The 25,290-nt window shown below is 43.1% G+C and overlaps 1 protein-coding gene across 1 annotated transcript; it reads right to left on the reverse strand.

Moving 5' to 3' along the window:
* Positions 1-1,721: 1,721 nt before the first annotated feature.
* LOC104150555 (protein FAM81B) lies at positions 1,722-25,225 on the reverse strand. The gene is made up of 7 exons (XM_009684864.1): positions 24,938-25,225; positions 20,343-20,461; positions 14,550-14,679; positions 11,665-11,771; positions 7,028-7,163; positions 4,574-4,769; positions 1,722-1,834 (listed from the first exon to the last, which is right to left on the reverse strand). Exons 1-7 carry the CDS (start codon positions 25,223-25,225, stop codon positions 1,722-1,724), a joined length of 1,089 nt encoding a protein of 362 aa, XP_009683159.1.
* Between the last annotated feature and the right edge of the window lie 65 nt (positions 25,226-25,290).

Genomic DNA, 25,290 nt, shown 5'->3' on the forward strand with positions numbered 1-25,290 from the left:
TTCATCAACCCTATACCTCACCTTTTCACTATGGCTTCATGTGCTGAGAACTCTTGCAGGCAGGGTACTCTCTTGGGAGACAAATGTGACAAGCTGTACCAACTAGTGCTTTGCTGGCAGCCAAGTCCCTGGGCTAAAAATTTGTAGAGTGGCTAGACGGAAGTAGAGAAGGGCAGGCTGCAAGGCTGCCTGGAAACCCCGGATGCCGTGCTGTGAATGACCCAGTGGACCTAAAGAGACTGTGCTTAGTAGTCTACAGTGAAGACAGAGCACCCCGTAACGGACAGAACATGAAGTGAGACCAAAACGTGGATTCAGAATAGCTCAGAAACTCCTGCCCCTTTTTAGGATTCCAGTGTGCTCGTTTCCTGCTGCTTGTAGAAAACGTGACAAATACAGCTCTGACCTGAAAGCGTTCTTGAAGCTGAGAGCCTTTCCCATTGAGTTCTTCCTGAAAGGCACTTAGTCCCTCAGCCTGGCCACAACCAAAATGCAAAAATTGCTTTGACTTTGGTTGCTGTTTTTTTTCTTTTATAAGTGAGTGGTATCTAGGATTTTTCAGTATTTATTTATTTTAATAAATAAGTTATATTTATTTATTTATTTGCACACCGGAGAAATTTTAACATGCTAAGGTTCCTCCCTGCAGGAAGAAAGTGGTTAATTGCGGAAGGGGAGTTCCCTACTGACTGCAGCAGTCCTGTTTCAGTAGTCATGCTGTGCAGGTCCAGGCTCCTAGAGAAGCCACTGGGAAGCTGTGATTTTTGAGAAATTTGTCTTCTTGTAGGGTAAGAAGCACAAAAAGTTATAATAGGAGGATTATGAGTCCTTTTGAATCTCCTTTTCCTGGAGATGGATGGTATTAAGCTTTCCGAAAACATATTCTACTGCAGAAATTCACATTGTAATTATATTGCACTATAATGATCTTATTTTACCTCCTTGCTGAAAAAATACTGATATGTACATTTTACCCTAGACCCGGGAGTGGTTTTTTTTTTTTTAAGCAAATAAAAAACACACGGGCAGATATGGTTTTGAGTGTTAAGTGCTACCCACCACAAATTTATTTCAGTGAAGCAGAAAGGATGAGAAACAGACCTTCTTAATAATGCATCTTTTGATAATTAACTTGCATTTTGTCACCTGTACCCCCTTTTTTTATTAGCTACTTTTGATGATCCAGCAACTTCTTTTACAATCAATCAAAATCATGCATCAGTACATATTCTGTTATCAGTTTTCATAGTGCTTATTACTATGTACATATTGTGTGGAGCTGGAGGAATTTACTAGACCTGATTTCAATCTTTGTACCAATCTAAAACCGATGCAGTTTAGGGTAAGACGGGGCTAACGGTACTTTAGAACTCAACAGCTGATTTCTAAAAATCCTTAAAATAACATGAATACCTTTGTATGAAATTTGCTTGTTAAATTTTAAGTCAAGCCTTAAGCTTTTAAGCTTTTTTCTTCTTCTACACTGGAATACTTTTTGTTGTAAAATCAGCATGAAAAAGGTCTTCGGTGTTGCAGAACCGTTACGCTTGTGGCTGCACAACATGATATGTAGCAATAACATCCTGCAGGGATGGGGGAAAGCAAAAGCAAATGTTTCTAAAACCTTTTTCTTTTTTTCATTGTTTAAACCACTCCTTACTGGAGAGGGCACCTGCAGATGCTGCTAAGGCCTTGCTCTTGCAGTTTGGACTCCTGGGAGTTCAGTTGCATCGTATCTCGGTCGCGTCTTTCTGAATTTTCTTTTTTGCAAGTTTCAGCTTTGTGTTCTGTATTTGTCTGAGCAACTCCAGAGACTCACGAATGGATTGAAATCCTGGTATAAGAATAGGAAGAGTTAATTAAGTAGCGGTTGCTTTCAGTACGCTAAGAGATCTATTTTGTGAAGGTTTCTGACCACCGTTTTGTTCCGAACACGTTAAAGGCAATCTGGTGATTTCGTTATTTTATTGAATGCCTTGGATATGCAATAGCAGTTTATATTGTAAGCTGCTTGCCATAGGAATCTTATCTTCCAGTCTCCTGGACGATACCAAGCATGATTACACATAGCTGCAAACTGCAACTGATATCAGATTTGTGTGGAGTAAAGCAAGTACCATGTTGCCTTAGAGCCAAGGTTACTGATTTTTTTTAAGTGTTTTTTTTTTTTCCTAGTAAGCATTGATTTTTAAGTCTGCAGTGCTTATTTAGAGTCAAAGTCATGCTCTATTCCCACTGATGCGCTTGCTAGCGCTACGCTTGTAGCCACAGGTCCGTGCGGTGGGTGACATACCTGCGGGGCCCCGGGGCCGGTGGAAGTGGGGAGCGTTACCCCGCTCTCCTCTTGCCGCCTCAAAGTGCCCCTGGCCGACCACGTGCTCACGGGCAGCTCGCCGAGAGACACTCGGCATCTCCGATCAGGTACACTGGGGACTGAACAACGGTGATAAAACCCCAAGCTGGCCAGTTTAAGGAAATCTAATATTAGCACTGTTGACCTGCAATCTGCCTGCTGGGTAGCAAGGTTTGTCCAAGGATCTCCAGGAGAGCTAGCAAGTGTGAGTGAGAACTACACTTCATCTGAGGTAGATGCTATTTTGCACTGCTTTTTTTAAACGCTATTAGGAGAACTGGTTTGGTACGCTGCTGGCAGAACGGGAGCTGGGCTAGCCCTGCTCGGCGTGCGTCTGCCTATGTTTGCAGGAATCTAACGAGCACGAGATGGGAGTTGACGGGCACGCTTTTTGCTAAAATAGAGCTACAGACCATCTGACGTTCCTTTGTTGAACCACAGTAAAGTCAAATATTGTCAATAAAGACTGGGAAAAATTGAATTGGGAGCAGCTGTTAACTAGCTGTTTGGAGACTGCAACAACTTTCAAATTACAAAGTAATCGTTTGACGTTCGCCCAGTTCGTCGCCTGGATGTTAGTTCATTAGCAAGGAATCAGCCTAACAGCAGATTACAGCTAACGCTCCTCCTCTTAAGCGTGGTGGGGGGAAGTGCCTACATGGCAACATGACGGTTGATGGCATGTTTTTCCTTTTGGTATGGCTGTTTAATAGGGATTAACTTTGCCACTCCTACGCTCTAGATAGTGTTCAACCACATCGCTATATAGTGTTCAAAATGTTATAGCTTCTGAGCAGGTCTGTGATTCCCGGCGTGCCAGTCTGCCTAAACGCAAGCGGCCGCTCAGCCGGGCTGTGGCTTCTCTCTTTGCCCTTCCTGCAGCTCTGCGCCCATTCAGCTGCCTCGCTTCCTCCTTTTTGGGCTCAGCCCCTGCTGAAGGGTTGCATGGGAAAGAGCAATCGGTGGATGTGAATTTGAAGGCAAGCGTAACCAAAGTTTGGTATAAACAGATCTCTTCGGTCATTAATTCCTGCAGGCAGGAATTTGCGGTTAAGGACTCTCTCCTCTTAGCACCAGAATCTTCTACGTTGAATATTTTTTTTTTTTTTTAGCTACGTCGTTCTTTGACATGCTGTCTCGTACTTATTCAGATGATCTTTGAGATAGCCGCGTTTTCCCTTGTCACGCTCTGCAAAGACCCCAGCTGATACAGAGCGTGGCTTGTTACAGCCCTGGAAGAGGGCTGGTAGGTGGGTTGCAGATAGCGAAGGAGCTGGAACTGAAGTGAGGAGCTGGGGTCCTAGATCACAGACAGCTTTGAAGATGAGAACCAGACTCTTGAGTTTCAAGTGAGAACAAGTAAAACGCGAAGCACTTGTTCAGTGATTTTTAGCCATCTGTTTCCTTTGAGAGATGGCTGACTGATTCTTGGATAAGCTGATGTGTCCGTTTTGTTTCTATTATCAGATGCAAGTAGAAGGTATTACAACAGATTAAGTTTGAGTGACAGAGGACGGATTAGAGAGGACAAATCTTCCTTGTGGAAGCAATGTGCTTTGTGCCAGGTGAAAGCCTCTCTAATTGTTGCTGAAAGTTGAGCAGCCGGAATGAGCCGAGAGCTGGTAAAGCAGCTCGTGCTCTCTGCGTTACATTCAAGACGCCTGTTCCCATAAGAAGCAGCTGCTGTACCGGTATTCAGCAACATTATCTGAATGCTTCCCTTTATCACTTGCATTATCTCTGGGCTATATAGGGTAGCTGTTACTCATCCGGATGCCTGTCTCTAGATACTGTTGGTTGAGAGCAGGGAGGAAATGATGAAAATGATATAAAACCAATGAGACAGGATCTCTGCAGCAGGACCTGTGGCAAAAGGCAAAGGCTTGCCCTTCCCGGTGTAGCCGAGTGACCTTGTTGATGGAAGAAATAGCTGCTCTTAAAAACTTGGAAAGCAGGTTCAGAAATTGCCTTTCAAATGATCTTACCGTGAGATATTTAGAAAGAGAAAGCAACCTGTGTGAGAAAGTCATGATGCCTTTTTGCACTGACAGGCAGGCTAACCAAGGCATTTAAAAATAACTCCCCTGTAACTGGGGTTTAGGAGAGAGAAAGTCATCTTAATATTTTTCTTACTTTCCTGGAAAGTATTTTCTGCAGCAGCAAGTTACTGTCCTGTATGAATTTATTTAAGAAATAAATGAAATGAAAGACCATCCTCACCTGATCTATATTCGTTCTGGATTTCCTCCAGCTCGTTCCAGATTTGTCTTTCAAATCTAGTGATTCTTGCATGCAGGGTTTTTTCATCATTCTTCATCTGGTTCAACTGCTTTTCATACTTCTGTGGTTTATCTGTTCTTTCTAGCTTTAGTGACAGAAGCAGAAGCTTGTCTTCTAGTCTTTTCTCTGCTGTTTCCTTTAAATAGATAACATAGCAACACATTTATAGTAGAACATTTTATACGGCCACCATTAAAATGTCTTCTGGCAAACATGAATTCAATGAGTCTTCCTTCCTAATTCCCATCAGTAACAGCACTGAATAAATGCAAGTGAGGACTGGTACCCTCAGAGGGTAGTCAGTCTTCCCTTTCCCAAATGACCAGATACCCTGCAAAACAGGGGATGGGCTAACATAAAGCATATTTCTTTTTTTTTTTTCCCCTGTCTTTTTTTTTTTTTTAGTTGAATTCAGATTACCCCTTTCAGGCTGCTGTCCTGTGCTTGTCTCAAACACAAGCTCCTAAGCCACCTAAGGGGGTGAAACATCAAGGAGCAAAGCCTGATTTGTCACCAGTGTGAATGGGGAGACTGAGCCTTGTAACAGCTGCGTAACTAAACGGAGGTGAGCAGTCCTCTCCCTCTTTCCAGCTCTGTGAAGCTCCTGAAGGCAGTCCCACCTCTTCTGAAGCCTGCTCATACGAGTGCTTTGCGGTTGCCTGCCCCTTTCTTGCTCTTCAAGTTGCATCGAGTCCTTTCAAATTGACAGTCAAATCTCTGCTCTTGCTCAGCAGAGCTGCTTGCGTGGCCCAAGACCCTCGCGGGCCCGGAGCAGCAGCGGGTTCTGTCTCTGAAGGAACCTGTGCACAAGTGGGGCAGTTGTTTGAACCGAAGTAGGGTTTAGGGTGGTGGTGAAAACGCACTTTGAGTTTACAAATTGTGCTTACTCACAGTGCAGGTGAGTCAGCTCCTGGAATAACCCAACAGCTGCCTATGCTCCCCAGGCACCTCCAGCTCCTGGCAGCTGAACTTCCAGGTCAACCAGTGTCCCTGTTCCTACACCTCTGGTGATGCGCAGAGTTACTCCCATCTTGATTTGGTAAGACGCTAATAAATCAGGTCACTTTCTGAAAGCGTAGCAGCTGGCTACGCAGATAGGGCCTGACTGAGCAGGGCCAGGTACCTCCTGGTGGACGCAGGAGGAGCTCCTCTCCAGCTACGTCTATCTCCAGCATTCGTGTCCTTCAACGACACCAATTTTCCCAGGCCCTGAGCTGCGTCTCCATCCAAATGACACTGTGCGTGACAGTGCGCATATGTGTATACATATGCAGAAGTGTAAATACACTCTTTGTTATTTAATCTGTTTAAAGGTGGCTGTGAAAGCTTTAACTCCCAGTGACTCTATTGTTTGGCACAGCAGTCCCCCTTAGGAGAGAATAACCATGCACGTTGGTGTGTTTTCTGCGAATTAGCACAAAAATTATATTAGCAGAGGAAGTGAATTCTAACAGGGTCTTTGAGATAATAGCTGACAGGTCAGAAATGTTTTGAATGTCTTCCCTGTTGTGCACTAGCACTGGTTGTATTGAGTGCTGGAGATGATTAGACATCTTTAAAGTTCAAGGGCATTTTGTAATAATTTTGTTTTGAATCATTTCTGAATTTGACCTTTGATAAGCAGTCTTCAGCCTCGCGGTAAGACATGGCGATAATATTTTAAGAGTTTTTAACTCTGAAGATGAGTGAGCTACATGTAGCAAAGGAGAAGAAGCTTTTAATGCTGTGAAAGAATTAATTAAAATATATTGGTTTGGTGCCAAATGCTAACTGCTGCTATAGAATCTAAATTCTGCTGAATTTTAAAATATGAACTGCAGCATAATAATGAAATTCCTATATTTAAACATAGGCAGAGTTTACACAGAAGATCCCTTCTTCTCCTAAGCTTGTCAATGGCTGAAACTTAATGATGTTCACGGGGGACACTGATTTTCGGGGACAGGAAAGAGCCGTTACCTGGTAAGTCAGGGGTATGCACTTCCCTGGATGTGAAATGGTAACGTAATGCAGTAAGCTCTTGTTTCCCAGGTTGCCCAGAGTTGTGCAATCTTCATCTCTGGAGACACCTACAGATAACTGGACGCAGCCCTGGGCTGCGCCTTTGCTGCGGGCCCTGTCTGAGCGAGGAGGTGAACCGCCACTGCCAGAGGTCCCTTCCAAAACAAATCAGTCTGATAACGTAATTTCCATACCACATCATTTTGCTGGCTGCCTCCTGAGACTCTGGGGTAACCGTGTTACTGTCACAGACCTGGTTTTTGTGAGTGCAATTTAGCACCTTCAGGAATCTCTTGCCAGATCAGTGTTGTGGGGGAACTGCTTGCTCTCCCCAGTCCTAGGAGGGCTCGAAGTCCACCAGTGTTTGTGGTCAGCTCTAATAAAAGGTCTTACCAGTCTCTCCTTCATTGAGTGAAGCAGCTGATTCCTGTGGTAGGCTTGATCTTGCTCAGACCTTGTCAACTGCATCTCCGTCCACTTTCGCTGGTTCTGTATTTGATCTTTGAAGTCATTTAGAATATGTGTCAACCTAAAATAATAATTATTTTTTTTAGTAACAGGACTCAGGTTTAGTCAGGAGTATGGGGGAGTCTGAGTCACTTGAGTAGATTGTTTAAATTACTTCAAAATCGCTTCAGCAGTCTAATAAGCCCTACGCTCAATTATTTTTATTACTCCTTTCTTTGAAAGTTGTACCTGCATGCCAAGATGAGTCTTCTGTAGTGTGGTCTACTTTAGGAAAATATCTGAGGGCTGAAAGAAATGTTAACTTTCCCATTTAACTTAACTTTATCCAAAATGGATGAAGAAACTATAGCATCCCATCGAACATTAACTGTGTTGCAGGATACCCAGAAGAGCAGCAAAATCGCTGTTGGTCTGAAAATGAAATTGAGAAGGAGAGAAGCAGTTTGTAGGCACAAGTGTGTAAGTGAAAAGAGAACGCACCGCTGCCTTCAAAGCAGTGGTTGGATGGGAATCGCAAGCCGCAGGCAGCGAGCAGGGAAGGCCGCCGGGGAGCGGCGAAGCCCGGGAGCGAGCGCCTGGCTCCCGGCGCGGCAGCGAGCCCCAACTGAGAGAGGGGCCAGCAAGTGCTGCTTGCTACATCAGATCTGGAAATTGCCACGTCATGGAGGACTGCGTGTTTTGGATTTTGCTTTTCTTCTGCTGCAACATATAATTTACAGTGTGAGCCATGACAAGATGTGAATTTAGGTCCCTAGGCTTAGTCACAGATTTAAATTTTCACACTTATGCACATGACCTGACTGTAGGTGTTTTAGGGTAAGTTTTAATGTAATTGTACTAATTTCTAACACATGCTTACATGCCAACAACAACCATTTGAATTTTATTTAGCTTGAATTACAGATTAACTGTTTGGCCCTCGGTCAGGATACAAACCAACACGTAAAGACCAGGATTTTTTAATTAGACTTTATGCTCAGGTTACTTCTAATATTTCATATCGCTTTTCCAAAGGATGCTTAGTGAAAGTGGTTTTTCATTCAGCATGACTAATACAGCTTTGTATCAGTCTAATGACAATGATAATTATCAGCTGTAACTGTAAATATTGGAAACAAGAAATGAACGATAACACAATTTATCTAGGTTAAATGTTACTGCACTTTGCTTGCTATACCCAGCATCTTATCAAGATCTTATATACAGTCTTTTAGGTCAGCTTTTTACTCATTTTAGAAGTAGTTCTAAGTGGTTTTTTTAAAAAAACAAAACCTCGGGAAGTATCGAGTTCGTTTTTTGTAGTCCGCATGAACTTTCCTTGCGGTAAGCGCCTCCCTCTGCCTGGTAATTCACGGTTGTTGAACAGAGCGAACATAACCCCGTGGGTTTTCCTGCATCCCTGCTGAAGCACCAAAACCAAATGGGTTGGCAGGGAGCAGAGCTCTCCCTCCCTTCCTCTGCTCTCCGCTGCTTCTGGTGTTGCTCCTGTCGTTTCGCCGGGACCAGGGCTGCGTTTTGGGGAGGGGGGTATTTAGTTTGTTCCTGTGTCCTGACTGGGTAGTCACTCCGTACCCAAGAGTAAAATTGCATAATCAAAAAAAGTGAGAAAGACCTTGTGGCAAGCGCACGCCGAGTTTGCTTCCTGGAGCACTAATCGGGGCGCGGAAAGGGAGGAGAGTTTTCGTGTTATGTTGATGATACAGAGCAATGTTCAACCTGAGCAATTTAGAGTGGGAAGGAGGTATGACGAGCTCTTCTCAAACATAACCGAGCGAGCCGCCTGGCTGGAGCAACGCAAGCGTGCACCGTGCTTGGCGAAGGCAGGGAAACGATGGAGATGTCGCTCTGTCAAAGCTATCGCTGCTTGTCTTGAAGGCGGTCGACGGCTCGGGAGAGCAGCGCCTTAGCGCTGGCAGCTCGGTAAAGGCGCGGGTGAGGGCGAGGGTCGCGGTTCTGTTTGATCCGCTAGCAGGACCGGTGCCGCTCCACGCGCGTCTTTCCTGCGGTTAGTGGCCGAAGGCTCATCCGTGAGGCGTGAGACCAAGGTCTCCTGTTACTGTGTGGGTTAAGATTGTTCTTGGACAAATTGGAGGGATTTCGTTTCAAGGGATAAAGATGAATTAAGCGGGAAAGGACTGATCGTCACCTCTGTTCAAGGGTTGAAAATCGCATGTTGGGTGGTTGGTGATATATGCAATTGGTGTTTGACTTTGTTGGTCCAATTTCTTCAAAGTTTTAAAAAAAAAGAGGAAAGAAGGAAATATCTAAAGCTAAAAATGAGTTATTTGAGAATTGTTTTTGGGCCCACTTAGAAAACATTGCACAGTCATAAACAAAGACTGCCTTAGTTGAGAGCCCACCCTGACTGGTGGGGAAATCAAAGAAAAAAATTAACACTTTATAAAAATTATTTAACAAATATTGAAGCTGACTGCAGCGGGTCACACTAGCAATACTGGATTTAACAGAGGCACTAGGGAGTGAGGTGACACGGCCGGTTATACAGATTAGGCTCGGTGCTCGTGGCGGGGTGCGAGCGCTGTGAGCCGCGGACCTGCCGAGGGAGGACGACGGGAGCTTGGGCCTGTCTCCAAGGCAGGACCTGCTCGGCAGGGACTCGCGGGCATGACGGACGACTGCGCAGCGCCGTGTTTTATGTTATTTCAGACCTTCTCCAGCTGCGATCCCTGCTGCATGGAGCTTACAAAAATTTGCCTAGGGGGGAGCCGGGCTCCAAAGGCAGAGCGTTTGCCTCCGTCCGTGATCCAAAAAAGCTCTGAAGTGTTAATAAGGGGATGCTTGCGGATATTTAACAAGCGTGTCCTCCAGGATTGCAACAGTACCCCGTCCTGTGTGTGAAGGGATCTAGGGACAGCTTCATTAGCGCGGTACCGTTGAACGCCGATACCGCTAACCTAACGGACCCCGAGAGACGAGCGTTTCCTCCCCTAGCTACGAAGGGCCACGTTTCCTGGCGAGGCACGGCTCCCCTTGAAATTCTGATTTGTTGCATGTTTAATTCATCAGGTTTTCAATGACAGCATCAAGTTGGACTGCAACACAACGGCCGGACTGCAGTCAAAAACTGCCACATCCCAGGCGGCTGCTTGTCAAATGAAGAGGCTTTAAAGCTGACTTACACGCGCCAGCTCTTCCTAAGCGGGAGCCCCAGCCCGTTCCAGCAAAACAAGCTGAAATTTCATTTTGTCTCTTTGAAAAGAATACATCAATCTGGTACACTTTTAAAAGAGCGATACCAAAAGAGACACAGACGTAGTCCCCAAAGGGTATGTTGCTTTAATTAAATATGATATTAAATGGAATAAAATCCCGACTTTAGGTAAATGAAACTTTTGGATTTCGTGCTAAAAGACACAACGTGAGTATATCTCAAGGTCTTGAAATCAATCTCTTTTCAAGCCTTCAAATTTTGGTGACGTTTTCAATAAGGTCTAATCAGCTTTCGAGGAACTTGGCTATTGCTTCAATTCAGTAATCCAGTTTCCTTATTTTCTAGGCCCATTGCAATTCTCTTTTCCTCTTATCTTGGTTTTAGTTCTTGTTCCTTTCACATTATCTCTATCATTCACTGCTCTCTGTCTCACTTTTCTTCCTTCCTTCCTTTTTTCCCCATTTTTAAATTCCTTCCCCGTTTTAGCTATTTTTTCCCATTCATCCCTATTCCTTTTCCTGGTCTATTCATGAGAACTTTTTTCTGCTTCATGTTCATGTATATTTTTAACTCTTAATACAATTGAGAGAAGATCTTAATTAAGATAAATCTTAATTCAAATAGTTCAAACAGTATTTTAAGGAACGGAGCGTCTGGAATATTGTTATTGCAGGATTATTCTACTTCAGTTTCAAATTAGCTGTGCTGACTCTGCTCTTCAGTGCCAGGATGGTTTGCCTCATTTAAATATGTGTGCCGCGTGATTTCATTCACTCCGTCCTTCACTGGAGCTCTCTCCTCTCTAAGACTCATCAAGATGAAAATGGCACCCTGCAGCTAGACCAGGAAAAAGTGTACTGCGTCCAATAAGAAACAAATAAATTGCAATCCGAGGGAGCAGGAAGCTGTGCGGCTACTTCAGCCCGAGGCTCCATCCATCACTCGTCCCTGCCCGTTTCCCTTGGTAAGCAGCACCGGGCAACACTTCCTCCCCTTGGCTGATGTCTCCGTATGGGAAGATGGTGCGAGTGTATAAAGAAAATGCCTTGTTTTGCACATTAGGCAAGTCACAAATTAGCCCCAATTATAATGATAAATGGCATCTTTGTATTTGGTGCCTTTCTTTTAAGTGTGGAAAGTTAATTGGTTTCATACCTTTCTTCTTACAGAGTGGCATTTAGCACCTCTTCATTTTAACAATTAGTTTTCAAGGCAATGTACTTTCATGACGTATTTTCATTATTTTGTAGCGTAGATCTTCATTAACCTTCTCTTAGTGTTTTGAATGAATGTTAATTAACAAGTTTGTTTTGCAGTTTCATGGCAACCCCTTCATCACACAAAAGCATTCAGGGTGAATTATCATAATGAAAAGCCCTCCGTCACCTACTTGAAATCCAGAAGTTGCAATTCGTGATGTTGATCTCCCCGGACTGTCTTTAAATTTGAGCTTTGATCAGAATTGGAAGTCTCTATCTTCCCTAATAGCTGCATTACCTAATGAGAATTCAACAGAGAACACTTTTATGAGCCAGACTATCAGCACCTGTATTTAAGTACGCGTTATGATTGCGAGAGTGGGAAAAGCAGCTGACATCAAGGTACAGCTACATTCTCGCAGATAATTTCATTCAGTGAACACAGAAGACTTGCGCTCAGAGTCACTAAGACTTTTAGGACTGTAAGACCTACTGAAGTCAGAGTCCTTGTGGACATGGGCTTTGCAATTACATTCAGTGAAGGGCAGTAGCTTTTTATGTTTACAAAGCACTGAGCACCATTCAAATCTCCACAAAGGTGGTAGGAACTAAGGCGTAAATCTTTGGAAGCCTGAGTATGTCGCAACCCTTCGGCTGCCTGCCACCTCAAGGGATCCAAATGGCAGAGAAGGAAAGAGGGATTCGCTGGGAATATTAAACGTTTCCGTCCTCAGAGTGCTAAGATGGCGTATGGGAGACCCCCTTCAAACATCCTTTCATGAGTTTGGACTTGGATGTGCATCCCCAACACTACATGGCATTGCTCCACCCAGGTGGTGGCCTATCCCACAATTTTCCTGTTGGAGCTGCTCCCTTTCGTATGATCGTTCGGTTTTTTTTTGGGTGAGAGAAAGCAACGTCGGTTCAGCCACCTAACAGAGTGGTTCAGGGCCCTCACCAAGGGTGCAGAAAGCCTGGCAAACTCAAGCTGTTGGCAAACTCAAGCACCCTGTCCTCCAGGAGCCCCAGTCTGCCTGGACGGCCCCATCGCCCACCCTCCCTTGGTGGTGGCGGCCTGGTGGTGGCCAGCCCTTCTGCCAAGAAGGGCTGGAAAGGACTAGGCTGAAAATTGTTTCCAGTATTCAGAGGGTTTGACACGAGCTGGGGTCCTGGGCTGCCGGTGCAGTGCCAGCACGCGTGTGGCTTTGCACATGATAATCAGTAGAAAGGGAGATGCTGGGGGCTCCTGGGGTACAACAGGGCTCAGCAGCTGTGCAGTGGCTTGAGAGCACTGTAGATGCGACAACGACTGCAACTGCTATTTGAAGAGTATAGATGTCCAAGTACCTTTGGAAGATTGAGCACCGAGTGAAACAGGAGATTTAAAATCATTAAAAAAAACATTTTTGGCATAGGCTCACCCTCCTGATTTTGAGCTGTGCAGCCTGCGCTAAGTCACTTGTAACCTTCCTCATGGAAAAGTGAGCTTAAAGGGCAGTCTGAAGTCAGGATTCGGCCTGCCTCCCCCAGAAGAATAAAGTAGAGGGGATGTGAAATCCCGACACATTTCTTCAGAGATTTTATAGCAGACAAGCAGAGAAAATACCTTAGGGAGGAGATGCCGTTATCGGTTTGGTAGCCTTGGCTTGTGAATGTCAAAAAGGAGCTACCAAGGGCTGACGCCACGGCAGACTTTAATTTTAGTGTTCTGCAAGGAAAACTGTAATCCTCTTGGCAATTAGAAAATAGTGTTAGACGCAAACTACAGAGGGCCTTTTTCTGACTTGCTGCTTTACTCCATTGCAACGAGAGACGGTTCCTTCTCAGAAGCCTGTTCCTGTGCTCCTTTCTTAAAATCGCCTGCAAGTAATTTTTCCCTCTACAGCTGAGAAAGTTTGTTCTACATCCTGCTTAATGTCTGCACTGACTTGTTTTTACATGCTTTTGTGTACTGCTTCGTGTGATTCTGACGCACACCTGCTCCGCTCGCCGCTTCCAAATGAACAAGAGCGTTTTTTTTATTCGTGTTCAAGGAGACAGATGTCCAAACAGTATCTTATAATAGAATTCCAGGTAAAATATCTTCAATTAAGAACTGTCATGAGTAATTCTACTTTGGAAAAGAGGAAGCTTATATAGGCAAGGGCTTTTTTAAAAAAAAAAAAAAAAAAAAAAAAAAAGACTGGAACCATGTCTTGCACAGCAGAAGATGTAGTTAAATTACAGTAGTAAGACTGTATTTGATACCAAAATGTAATACTAATGCATGGGGAATTTTGTCTCCTACATCTTCTATCCAGCTCAACCCTGACAGACATGGATGGTGTTTAGTTTGGAGCAGGAGCAGAGAACTATCGTTCTGCAGGCTTAGAAAGCTGCAGTTTCCCCTACAGCTGGATTGTTGTGAAGTGTCGCTGTTAAGGTTCCTGATGCTGTTAGAGGCCGAGTGCTCCAGAACTGCTGTTGAACATAGTAAACCTCTCACAAGGAAAGGCCAGTTATAAGGAATCATATGCAGCAGCAGTATTTATTTCCTGTGGGCGTACCCACCCTACACACACACACACAAAAAAAAATCACAAAAAATACCATTTTTTAAAACTGTGGAAGCAGTAGAGTCTCAACAGCATTTGAAATACTGCTAAAATTCGTATGGAATTGGGTATACTGTTAGCTATCTGCCTGCCCCCCCTTTAAAACTAAGTGAATAACAGTGGATTTATGTGACGTTTTCTAATTCCAAAATGCTAGCAACTGAAATTTCCGAATGGGGTTAAAATACAGAGTAATGTTTTGATGCAAGGGTCTTTTAAGTCATATTGAAAAACTGTAATGGATCATTTATGATTTGAGGATCCTCAGATCCTGGAATATTTTTATTTTCTGTTATTACCTTACAACTACATTTAAACATCCCTACCATTCTACAGTATCATGGAAAATTTATTTTAATAAAATGTGGACATATTGTCTAAATACTGTATCCATCACTAATACTGGTCAGCCAATTTTTAGAGGAAACTGTATACGCATAGTGCCTGCTCAACAGTATTTCGCTATAGGCTTCTATACTTACCTTCTTCTCAAAATCGCTAACAGACTTTTCAAGGGCAGAGCGAACACCATAAATCTCTTTGTCAATCTTGCGGGCCTCATGCCTAATAACATTGATGTCTCCTGCTAATTTTGCAATGCTTGCTTCACATCTAGAAAAAAACCAGAGATTTACTGGAAGGCAAAAAGAGCGTCTGCGTTGTAACGCTCACAGTGGTCTTCTAACCGACAGCCGCAGCGCCTCCCTGCCTGCAGCTGGCTGACCCGATCCCGTCTCCAGGAGCCGCCTTGGCTGATGGCAGCGTAGGTGTCCTCCCAGACACCATTCCTCTAGACATCACTGCTGAGCTCTGCCCGAGCTGAGGGCAAAGGAGCGGAAGGCAGTCGGCGTACAGCAGGCAGGCCCCTAAATTGCCGCGGTGGATGTTTGCTCTTGGCGTTGTAAAATCTCCTGGCCTTTCAGCTCCCGCTGACCCAATGCGACCTAAGGGAGCTGTTTGCTGCATCTGGCTGGTTCCTCCCTCGTTTCCCAGTATCTAATCTAATGGTTAGAGGGTTAAACTAAATCTAAAATGTAAACTGAGAGGCTAATCTGAACTCCTACCACTTGTAATTTTTGGATTACTACCAGAAGCGTGGGAACGCTCAGATGGTGCGTTGCTGCAGCGAGCGTCCTAGCTTGCAACATCCTCCAGTTGCAAGTAGATGTTAAGGAAGATAATGTGGGGGCAGTTACAGGCAAATAAACCTTACTGCTTTATAAGCAGCATTTGTCATTTTCTCTTTAAAAGCTTTCAGGTGCATTCACCAAAATCTCTCTTCGCATTTGAAATGGACTAATAAATCATTTGAGAGCGATGGCATTAATGCAACAGTGAAGTGACTAGAGCGCGTTAAACCAGCTATCCTTTTTGGGTAGTATAGGTGACGGAAGCGGTCTCTTGTCCTTAGAGTTTTTTTTTTTCAATGCGAGCAAGAAAACAGCCTTCCTGCCTCTGTGCTCCTCCTTCGCTGGGAGAGGGCTGGTCGGAGGTGTTTGCAGCGACGTGGAGAAGGCCACATCAGGCGCTGCCCTCCGGCGTTCAGGGCTGCAGACAGCCTTGCGCGACCGCTTCCCCGCCTGGCACGTGTCTGCGTACCTAAAAAGTCGTTTCGTCACTGTAGGCGTCCCGGACTCTCTGCACTGCCCCGCAGGAATATCCATCTGCTCTAATGGTAGTAGTATTTATAAGAAGGTTGTTGAAGCAAATATCCTAAGGCCACGAAGTAGCGACATTTAGTAGAGTGACATAAGTGACAACTTCATATAAATAATGGAATAGAAGTTGAGTAAGACAAACAGCTGAGTTATAAAATGCCAGAGAAATTATACTCCAGAGCACCAGACTGTTCAGAATAAAGCCAGCGCTGTTGACAGATAAAGGATCTAAAGAGAAATTTTGACAGTTTAAATAGACCTGCTTTTTGCCATCTTCTCATGATTCTCAGATGTTGTGATACACCTACAGAGCATTTAGATCATGGAAATCAAAAAAAATGTTACGGCAAACAACAGCAACTTTGTACTAAGGCCAGAACTTTGCGTGAAAGAAGCTATCGATTGGGGAAACGACTGCAAAATAACTAGAATGGTGAAAGGCAGGTTTTGAGAGAGAGAGAGCAAGGCTGCTCGTTAAAGAGCTTACTCAGCAGCTTCGGCAGGGGCAGACCGAGAAACGGCGCTCCGAGCGGAGCAGCTCGAGGGAGAGGAGAGGGAGCAGCTTTGCCAGGGAACCGATAGCCGGAGGCTGCCTCCGAGGGCCGGGAGCGGGGCCAGCTGGGCCCTGGAAAGCTGCCGCAGCTCAGAGCGGGCAAGCAGAGGTCTTCTCGCACCTGTACCACTGAATTTGACGCCGCGGCTTTCTAAAAGCGTTGATTTCGCGGGACTACAGAAAGCCAGCTCACTTCTCACTTCAGTTTCCTAATGCATGGGGCAGCTGCACAGGGGAAAACACTTTATCTATATATAATTCAAATGTATTGAAGAGAATGCGTATATGCATAACTGAAATGAGGTTCAGGTTAAGATTCAAGGTTTGTTACTAACTGAAGGCATGGGTCAACCTTCTCAAAAGAAATCAGGGAAAATGGGCCTCCCTCTGCTTAAGAAATTCCCCCCCCTCAGAGCAGCAATTAGAAGACTTTGCAATAAGCAAAGGGAGAGGATTAATGCACCTATAGCAGTAAGAAGATGCAATTTCAACTGCAAGACTAAAAAAGAAACCTAAATATTGGATACAGAGAATACTTAAAAATGAAGGATTTAAAAACATCATACAAAAAGACTGAGAATTAGCCTTGCATCAGTGGATTAATTCAGCTATTTCTATATTATTGGGCAGCCAAAGTGGCTAAAGCAGTTGTCTGGGGCCTCTGGAGACCCCAGATACCTTGCATACCAGGCACGCACTTCCTGGCTGATGTCTGTTAAGTCCCTAGGCCTCCTTATATCTCACTTTTCCTATGCATAATATCATTATCATTATTTTTGCAAAGTAGCTGCATGCATATTGCATACACAGTTTGGTAGATTTTGTCCTGAAGAGAACAGGGATACTTGAGACTTACTTAAATCTTGATCTACTTTGATATTTCATATGGGACACAAACAACAGCTTAGGGCGAGATCTTTGTTTTGCAGTCATCACATAAAAGAGAAGCTGGGCAGTATGGAAATGACAGTGAAGAAGAGTTAGGAAAGGTGTAGAAAGCATACTCTTACGAGATTTGCATACAAAATAAAAAAGTATGAAGAAATAAAAGTCTCTAATAACATATCAGAGCATTTAATTAAAGACAGGAGTACAACCTCCTTGTATATGTTCAAGGAGCTTTACCCTTTTACTGGAAAAAACAGTACATATTAGACCATTGTGTTGAATGAAGCATTGCATTTTCTGAAGAGTCAAGTGACTTCATGGGCACACAGCAGAGCTTTTGATAGTGTGATGCTGTTGCACCTTTCTTTTGCCTTGAGCGGCATAGAGTTTTATGAGAAAAAAGAACTAGTATATTGTGACCCTCAGTGTGAAGAGCAAGGTCTTCCTGTTTATTCTTTCTTTGCTGGTGGGGGTGAAGAGAATAAATGAACCCTTATGAGAGGTGTTGCATTTTGTTACTGTCGATTAGCTTGTTTTTATTACTGCAATATATGTTCCTGTGCCCAAAGTAATTTATACTTCAATTTGTTTTAAAAATTAGAAAATAAATAAAATACATGGTTAGTTTGATGGGAATGCTGAGATGCTGAAGATTTTTTATTTTGTTTTATTTTACACAGATCAGTGCTATTTGACACATAAAGGTTTACATGGTGTAGAAATGCAATCAGAAAGTCCAAGAATTAATGGATGACCACCCCAGTAGTTTGCAATGGGTTGCTCTCTAGGCTGTTGAGATGTTAAGAACTAAAAAGGCGGCTACTACCAAATGATCTATGTGAGAGAAAGACAGAGTGAAGGAAAAGACAGATAGGATTTGAAAGAGAAGAGTTAACCCAAATCAGTCCTTTACATGTGTTAGAATACAGGAAGGTGAATCATCTGCTGTAAGAAAGAGCGGGGGATTCATTAAGGTTCATCCCATCCAGATAGTCTTGGATTGAGGCAAGGCTACAAATCAAGAGGAAATCTGTCTTTGCCAGTCTGCATTTGGAAGTTTTCTATTAAGTAAAAAATTGTAAGTTATACGAGCATGTACATTTGTCTCCAACCACTCCAGGCTTTATTTAATATGCACAGCAATTTTTTTTATCCTAAAAATAAAGTTCAAAGAAATGTGGAAAATCAAAATGTTATTAATTGCTATAATGGTATTCCTACATTTTTCAGTGGCTCACTTCTGAACCACCATGCTGGAGTCAGATATCCAGTCAAGGCTTGGCATTTCCAGAGGGAAACTTCAGTAGCAATCAAAATGAGAAAGTGCTGACAATTCATGAATCATATAAAGCTGTACTGCATTTTAGCCTAATAACAATTATTTATATAAAACTCCCATTATAATATGACTGTTGAAATGCAACTAGAAAGCCAGCTCTGGCACTGCAATATTATCAGTATATTTTGATGAGGCTGGAAAATATGCCATTTTCTTTTTTTCTCTCTCTCTCACTCTTTTTTTTTTTTTTTCTCTAGGATTTTCTTTCTAGAATATAATGATTTAGATGCCTTTATGGTAATTTTATGTATGCAATTTCATGTGTGCATTTTGAGATCTTCCCTTCTCCAGTCCCTCTATTCCAGTGAGAAAGGCCAACCAGTTTGTGAGAAGCTGCTGTTCCTGAAAGCAGTGATTCCCGTGGCAGCAATTACTGCGGCTTCTCACCTAGGATCAATCCACAGAGAAATGGATAAGGAGGGAGGAGGAAGGAGGCGCTCATAAAAAGTGTTGTTCTAGGCTTCCATGAGTCCTCTACCTCTTGTTACTTCTGACTGGTTTTATTTTATGCAAGTAAATGTGGACCAGCCATCTTTTTTTTACAGTTACTCTGTTTTCTAGAGCTGTCTATGTCCTGTGTCTGAATGATCTTCACAATAGGTTGAAACCCAAAGTGATTACCTTCAGGATGAGCAAAGCATGGGACATTTCAGCTCCAGAAAGGATAGCTCTAAAAAAATGTGAAAAATGATTCTTGTGTTTCTGAGCTGTATCGTTTGCTCCTCAAATGACGATGCAGAAGGCAAGACTCACTGGCTGCAACAGAAATATTTGGATTTGCCCTGATGGAGGGTCTGGCCCCATGGGGACAGCTCTGGTAGAAGCTCCTGACACTGTCAAGCTTTCCCAGGCGCATTTGTTTTCCTTTTTTACAGGCAAATGCGCCAGCACAGAAAATCAGAGCGTGTCCTGGTGCAGCTGAAGAAGGGAAGTGATACGTCCAGAAAAACAGTGGGAAAAGAGCCGCAAGACACTTCATTCATTGGATATTACGACTTTTATTTGCTAAAAGCATATCTCCTGGGAATTTTGCTAATCTGAATTTGAAAACATAGAGAAGCCTGCACGTTCACCTCCTGCTTTGTTCCAATGCTAATCAGCCACAAAGTTAAAAAGAAATATGTATCTTTTTTGTGCCAAGTTTGAATGTGTTGGCTTCAGTTTCTTGTTTTGGATTCTTGGACCTTTCTTCAGTAGTTAAGACAAGGTCCTTTGCTACTCTATCGTCTTTTTTCTCTCTCTATGTAGTTATATATGGAAATGAAGACATCTCTGGATTCTTTTATATATGTATGTATGTATGTATGTATGTATGTATACACACTATACATAGATTTATATTTCTCTCAATCAGAAGTTTTCGTCATCCCAGTATCACTTCTGTGGCTCTTTACATGATATCAAGGTTTAGTTTCAGCAGGGGGACTCTGGACTACACTCAATATCCTAGTATCGATCTCATCCATGCCATATATATAGCTAAAAGTAAAGAACTCTATACCATATTTTACTGAAACAACAGGAGAGTTTAAGTAGGAGGAAATAATTACTTCAGCTGAAATCTAGCCAGACTGTAGAAGAAGAAATTTTCTAAAAAGTTAAGTTTGTGATGAAGAATGAGATAGGAAGAGATGGGGTTTTTTTCCACTGGTTTTCACAACTATTGTTTTATTAACATGGAGAACTTGGTTCTCATTTACTCTGAGAACAAGAAGCACGAATCTGGCTCTAAAGCAAGATATAAAATGAATGCAAAGTACATTCAGGCCTACTCTGAAGCTGCTTTACACAAAGAGATTAGCAGAAGTGAAAATAATATCCATTATGTATGCCTTACCTTGCCACTCTTCCACGCAGGTCTCCAAAACCCTGGATATATTTACGGTCCAAACTCTGAACAACAAAGTTAGTTTTGATTGTGGCATTATCCCTTGTTCTTATATGCGTTTCCAAAACCTGTAAATTCAAACCCATTAATGCACTTTCGGTTTTACACTTTTTTCATTCTTTTATTTCAAAACACAGTTCAAAGCACCATGTAAGGCAATAGCTCTAAAAGTTTGTTTTTCTTTCTAGGAGGAAGTAAATGGTGTGGTTTTTGTTTTTGTTTTTGTTTTAGAAATCTATATCTATGCAAATTATATGCCTATCTTTCCATTAAAAATGTGATTTTTGTTGAAAAGTCTAGCACTTAAAAATTAAGAAAAGCAAAAGTTTAAACCGCTTAACTCTCCCCCTCACACATGTGCAATACATGCAGTCCTTAATAAATAGCGTACTGTTTTTTCCGTAGGGTTCCCTTTCAACAAGGATGTTTTGAGGAAGGAGTCAATAGCTAAACTGACCTTTCTGCAGCAGCCGTGGGGCATTGCAGCAAGGCTTTGCAGGGTGGATACTGCAGAACAGAGCTGAGCACAGATACTGCTGCCCTGAGCTCAGGTAGCAAGGGTGCAAACACGTAGGTCCACACTAAGGGCCCCCCATCGACATGCTCTCTGCGTGGCTAAGCAGGGCTCTTAACACACATTTCCTAGCATCTGAACGCGGGGCAGGTTTGGGCTCAAGCGAAGGCGTGTGCCTACTGTGCATACGCATTGCAGACTAACTCTTCAAGTCCATAATATCGATGTGGCTCAGTATAAGCAGTCATTTAATGTGTTGTTTTACGCTCATTATTCAGCATATGTCCTGCCACCTGATTAACGGCACAGTATTACACATTTGCTCTGAGGATAGAACCAGTAACCTCCCTGCAGGCTCCCCTGGGGTGGCTCATCGCGACAGTGTCTGAATGTATCTGAATCACAAACACTAATTTTAAGAAGCCCTTGTGGAGTTAGTGTACCCTTTTATGGACAGGGAACAGAGTGATTTTTAAAACCTGCTGATTTTACTGCTCAGGTTGAGAGGAGAGGCCTGGAGTGAATATTTTAGCATACCTTAGCACTACAGAGCACACCAGCCAGAGCACAACTTTTACCCTTTTTAATGCAAATATTTATGCAAAATAAAGTCTTTTTGGCTTTTTATTTGAAATGATCCACACTAAGTGATTAAAAAAAAAAAAGTAGGGAAAGACAAATATTGGGAAAAATTCCTGCTGTTTGGAGCTATGCAGAGCAGCCGTCATGAAATTAGAAAGTCTTGAAATTTGCTTCCTTTCAGATTTGTCAGGAATTTCTCAAACATGCTGTCCTTGATAGGGTAATTCCAGATCAGTAAAGTTGTTGCACAGTCTGAGAACAGATTACATTACATGATCTCTTCACAGCATGAGGGCATCTAGAATATAATTATGAGCCTGATTAATCATTTCACTGCATCTTCAGTATATCAGCTAGTCATTGACTAGTCATCGAAGGACTCATCCTCTTCCTCCTCCCCCAACCTCCTTCCCTCTGTGCAAGTGTGCACAGTCGCCACGTACGTTCACCGCCAGCAAATGTCCCTACCACAGAGGCCGCTCGGATCATCACCGTCCCACTTCTTCAGCCAAAGGAGATGCTCTAGCATTTGCCAGATGTGGGGCATAGGAGAGCAGAAAAGGCTGTAATAATTCTGGAGTAAAGTCTAACTAAAAGCTGTCATTTATGTAGTTACGTCTGAATAATTCTGGTCCATCTGCACAGCCAGCACTGGTATTTGAAATACTAAGCTGTGACCAGGCATTCCTACTTTTGTTCTTTGTTGGAAAATAATATCCTCAGAGGGCTGAATGTACTGCACAACTCAAATGACTCATTTGCAATGTATTTGACAATGCAAATGTGATGCAATAAATCCACAAAGATAGAACCGCAGCATGAACGACAACTGCTCTCTCGCCGGCAGAAGCGGCATGAGACGCTCTTTCATTAAGATGGAAAGCAGCAGCCTCCTGTTTACCGAGAGAAATCGATATTCTAGTTCTCCGGCTGATTCCCCAGGCACCTGGCAACATTATCTTCCCAGCACTCACCTGTGCTGGGCGAAAGAGATACACACGCACAAAATCTTGCTTGTCATATTCAATCGTTAGTTTGCGTTCAGTCCTTTAACTGACATATGATTATTTTATAATTATTATTGGAGAGGGAATGTTAAGCACTTAAATAATTTCCCCTCTGCCCCCATGTTTTTAATATCTATGTTTTTCTCCTGCGATTTCCAGTTTTATAGTAGAATCATGAGTGATGTCATCTTCAGTGTTTTTTTTGTTTTCCACCTGTCACTAATTGCTTTGTCTTCATGTTTCTGAGCAGCAGCAACCCAGAACAACTTCATGGCTCTGTCAGATAGATCTATTTCCTCATGCTCAGCTTCACTCCTGAGGGCAACAGTATGCCAGAGTCTTTCTTGAAGTAGGCTTTTTTAAAGAATACTCCTTCCACTTTTGGAAGGATTTTGAAGTGACTCGCATTTCCCAAGGGATAATTTAACATTTCACACTATGAACCTGATTCACCTCAATGCAGTATCCTTAATTTCCAGCCTCCGGTGAGACCCTCATTGCACTTAGTGTGGTATATATGGAGAACAGACGGGTGGCCCTTGCCATGGAGAGTTTACAGCTGAAGTGGTATTTTGTGCCCCAGAGGGAAACATGGATCAGGGAGAACATGCAGCGCCTGGGGAGGACTGAGCTACAGCTGCCTGAAATGAGCTCTGCGGGCAGCAAGGGCTGCAGAGGAGCATGTCCACGGAGAAGGACATGGTTGCGCCTTTCCCAGGGAGCTGACCAAGCACCCAGCACCAAGGGGACCTGTTAGGTGCCAATGCCCTTCTGTGAAGACCTTGGCTTTTTCCAGTGTAGGTGCTGAGGTTGTAGCCCTGCAAGGGCAGCGGTGCTGAAAACGCCATCTGCCCCTAGGTGGCCAGCAGCACTTGGCTCTGCTGTCGTGGTCTCCTGGGGAGCTGGGACAGCAGAAAAGCTGGAAGCCAAATTGAACCACTAATGCACACAGCAGAAGTTTGTATTTATCACCTCAGTGCAACTTTAATCAGAGTTGCTACCACCATCTCCAAATTCCTGCACTGAGCGAGCTGACAGAATGTGACAGCAGGCTTGATCCTTATTATTTCCGGACGATTTTTAACAGTTTTCAGTCTTTGTGTGAAAATGCCATTGTCTTGTGTTTAAAATTTAAATATAGCTCCTGAAAAATACAAAGAGTTTTTTTTTTAATTTAAATGCTCAAAAAATGTCAGCTGCTCAACCACACTATTTTTTTTTTTCTGTGCCAGGAGTAATTCTCAGACCTTCTCTAATTCTTTAGTGACTTTGATTGCCAGGTCTCAGCTGTGCTGTAGTCTGTGCTGTCGGTGCTTCATCCCCTTCAAATCCCCACAACCAGAAAGTACAAAGCAAACATGGAGCTGAGATTAGGACTTAAAGAAGAGTAACTTCTAACCAAGGAAAAAGTCTAGATTCACAGAGTTGATAGCATCTCAGGTGTTTTTTTTTTCTAGTAAAACAGGCCTATACATACTTGATCCGGATAGGGTTAGAGGAATTAGATAATCTAAAATAACCAGGTGGTTTTAAAGTGTTGCTCATCACGGTAGTATCAAAATGTTGAAAATAAAATCAGTGTAAAATGAGCACACACCCCAATTTTTATTCAGATTAATTTCAGGTGAGCCATGATTTCATGACTGTTCAGACAAATACATAGAAGCTCAAATATTTTTCCAAGCACAGGGGAAAAAAAAGTATTGTGAACTTAGTTGCATTAGGCAAACATTTAGCACTTCAAAGGATAAAACAAATCTTATGAGAATTTTGTTTCATGCTATTTTTATATTTTGCACCCTTTTCCAAAGAAAAGCCCCAAAGTGTTGGTAAATTTGCTGTCTGTCCCACAATAACAGCAAATAATCAAGGCTCTTTAGCTGAGAAAAGAGACTCTCATGCATTTCCAATATACACAGAACCACCAATCAGTTAAAAAAAAAGAAAAAAAAGGTAAGAAATGACCAGAACCTTCATTCTAGTCTGAATTGAGCTTAGTGAAGAGTTTCAACAATATTTGTTATGTTGCATACAGAAGTTATGCAAAGTACTAGAACATCTGTGTCTAGAAAAGTAAGAAGTAAAATCAAATTTGGGGCTTGCTGTTACATGAAAATGCAGTTTATTTCTTATTTTCCTCAAACGGAATCTTCTGCACTTCAACAGACGTGACAGCAAATAGAATCTGAACCTTTCAATTAAAAGGAGGAAAAAAACCTCATTAATCTGCTTTTTATTTTATTTTACTTTATTTTCCCTAGTCCCCTCTCGTCTGTTTTTATATGGAGCTACAAGTACTGCTGTATAATGAGGGGGGGAGAGAGAGAGAGGATGATTCCTTCATACCCATGGATAGCTGAAGCACCAGGCTGATGCTAAGTGCCTTCCTGCCGCTGCCGCGGGTGTGGAGCAGGGTGTGGATGCTGGGAGGGTTGGCCTACCTCAACGTCCTGCCGCAGCTGCTTAACTGCACCCACAATGGCCTGGAAGTGACTTTCCAGCAGCTGCCGGGCAGCCACCTCCCCTTGCTGGTCCCCTCGAGGTCCTCGGAGGTAGGAGACCAGCTCATCCTTGATCCGGGAAGCCTGGTCGAGGAGAAGAGCCGTGGTCCTTTCCTGCCTGGATAACCGCTCCTCAAGCTGGTGGACCCCATTTCCAGGACGAGGAGGAAGGGAAGTGTCTCTCCTGTCAAAAACAAAAGGCCCTGGTGTAATGGTATTCCTGATCATGATCCTCATTTTAATGTCTTTCTATTCAATGGGACACCACAGCCTTTACTTCTTCCTTGATTGCA

This window comes from Struthio camelus, chromosome W, assembly GCF_040807025.1.
Source record: "Struthio camelus isolate bStrCam1 chromosome W, bStrCam1.hap1, whole genome shotgun sequence".
NCBI classification, from domain to species: domain Eukaryota; kingdom Metazoa; phylum Chordata; class Aves; order Struthioniformes; family Struthionidae; genus Struthio; species Struthio camelus.

Coding starts and splice junctions, on each gene's coding strand:
- LOC104150555 (XM_009684864.1), bottom strand. CDS start 25,225: ATGATCAGGAATACCATTACACCAGGGCCTTTTGTTTTTGACAGGAGA. Junction 11,772..14,549: donor TTAGCGATTTTGAGAAGAAG/GTAAGTATAGAA, acceptor AATTCTCATTAG/GTAATGCAGCTATTAGGGAA. Junction 4,770..7,027: donor ACTCAATGAAGGAGAGACTG/GTAAGACCTTTT, acceptor ATCTATTTAAAG/GAAACAGCAGAGAAAAGACT.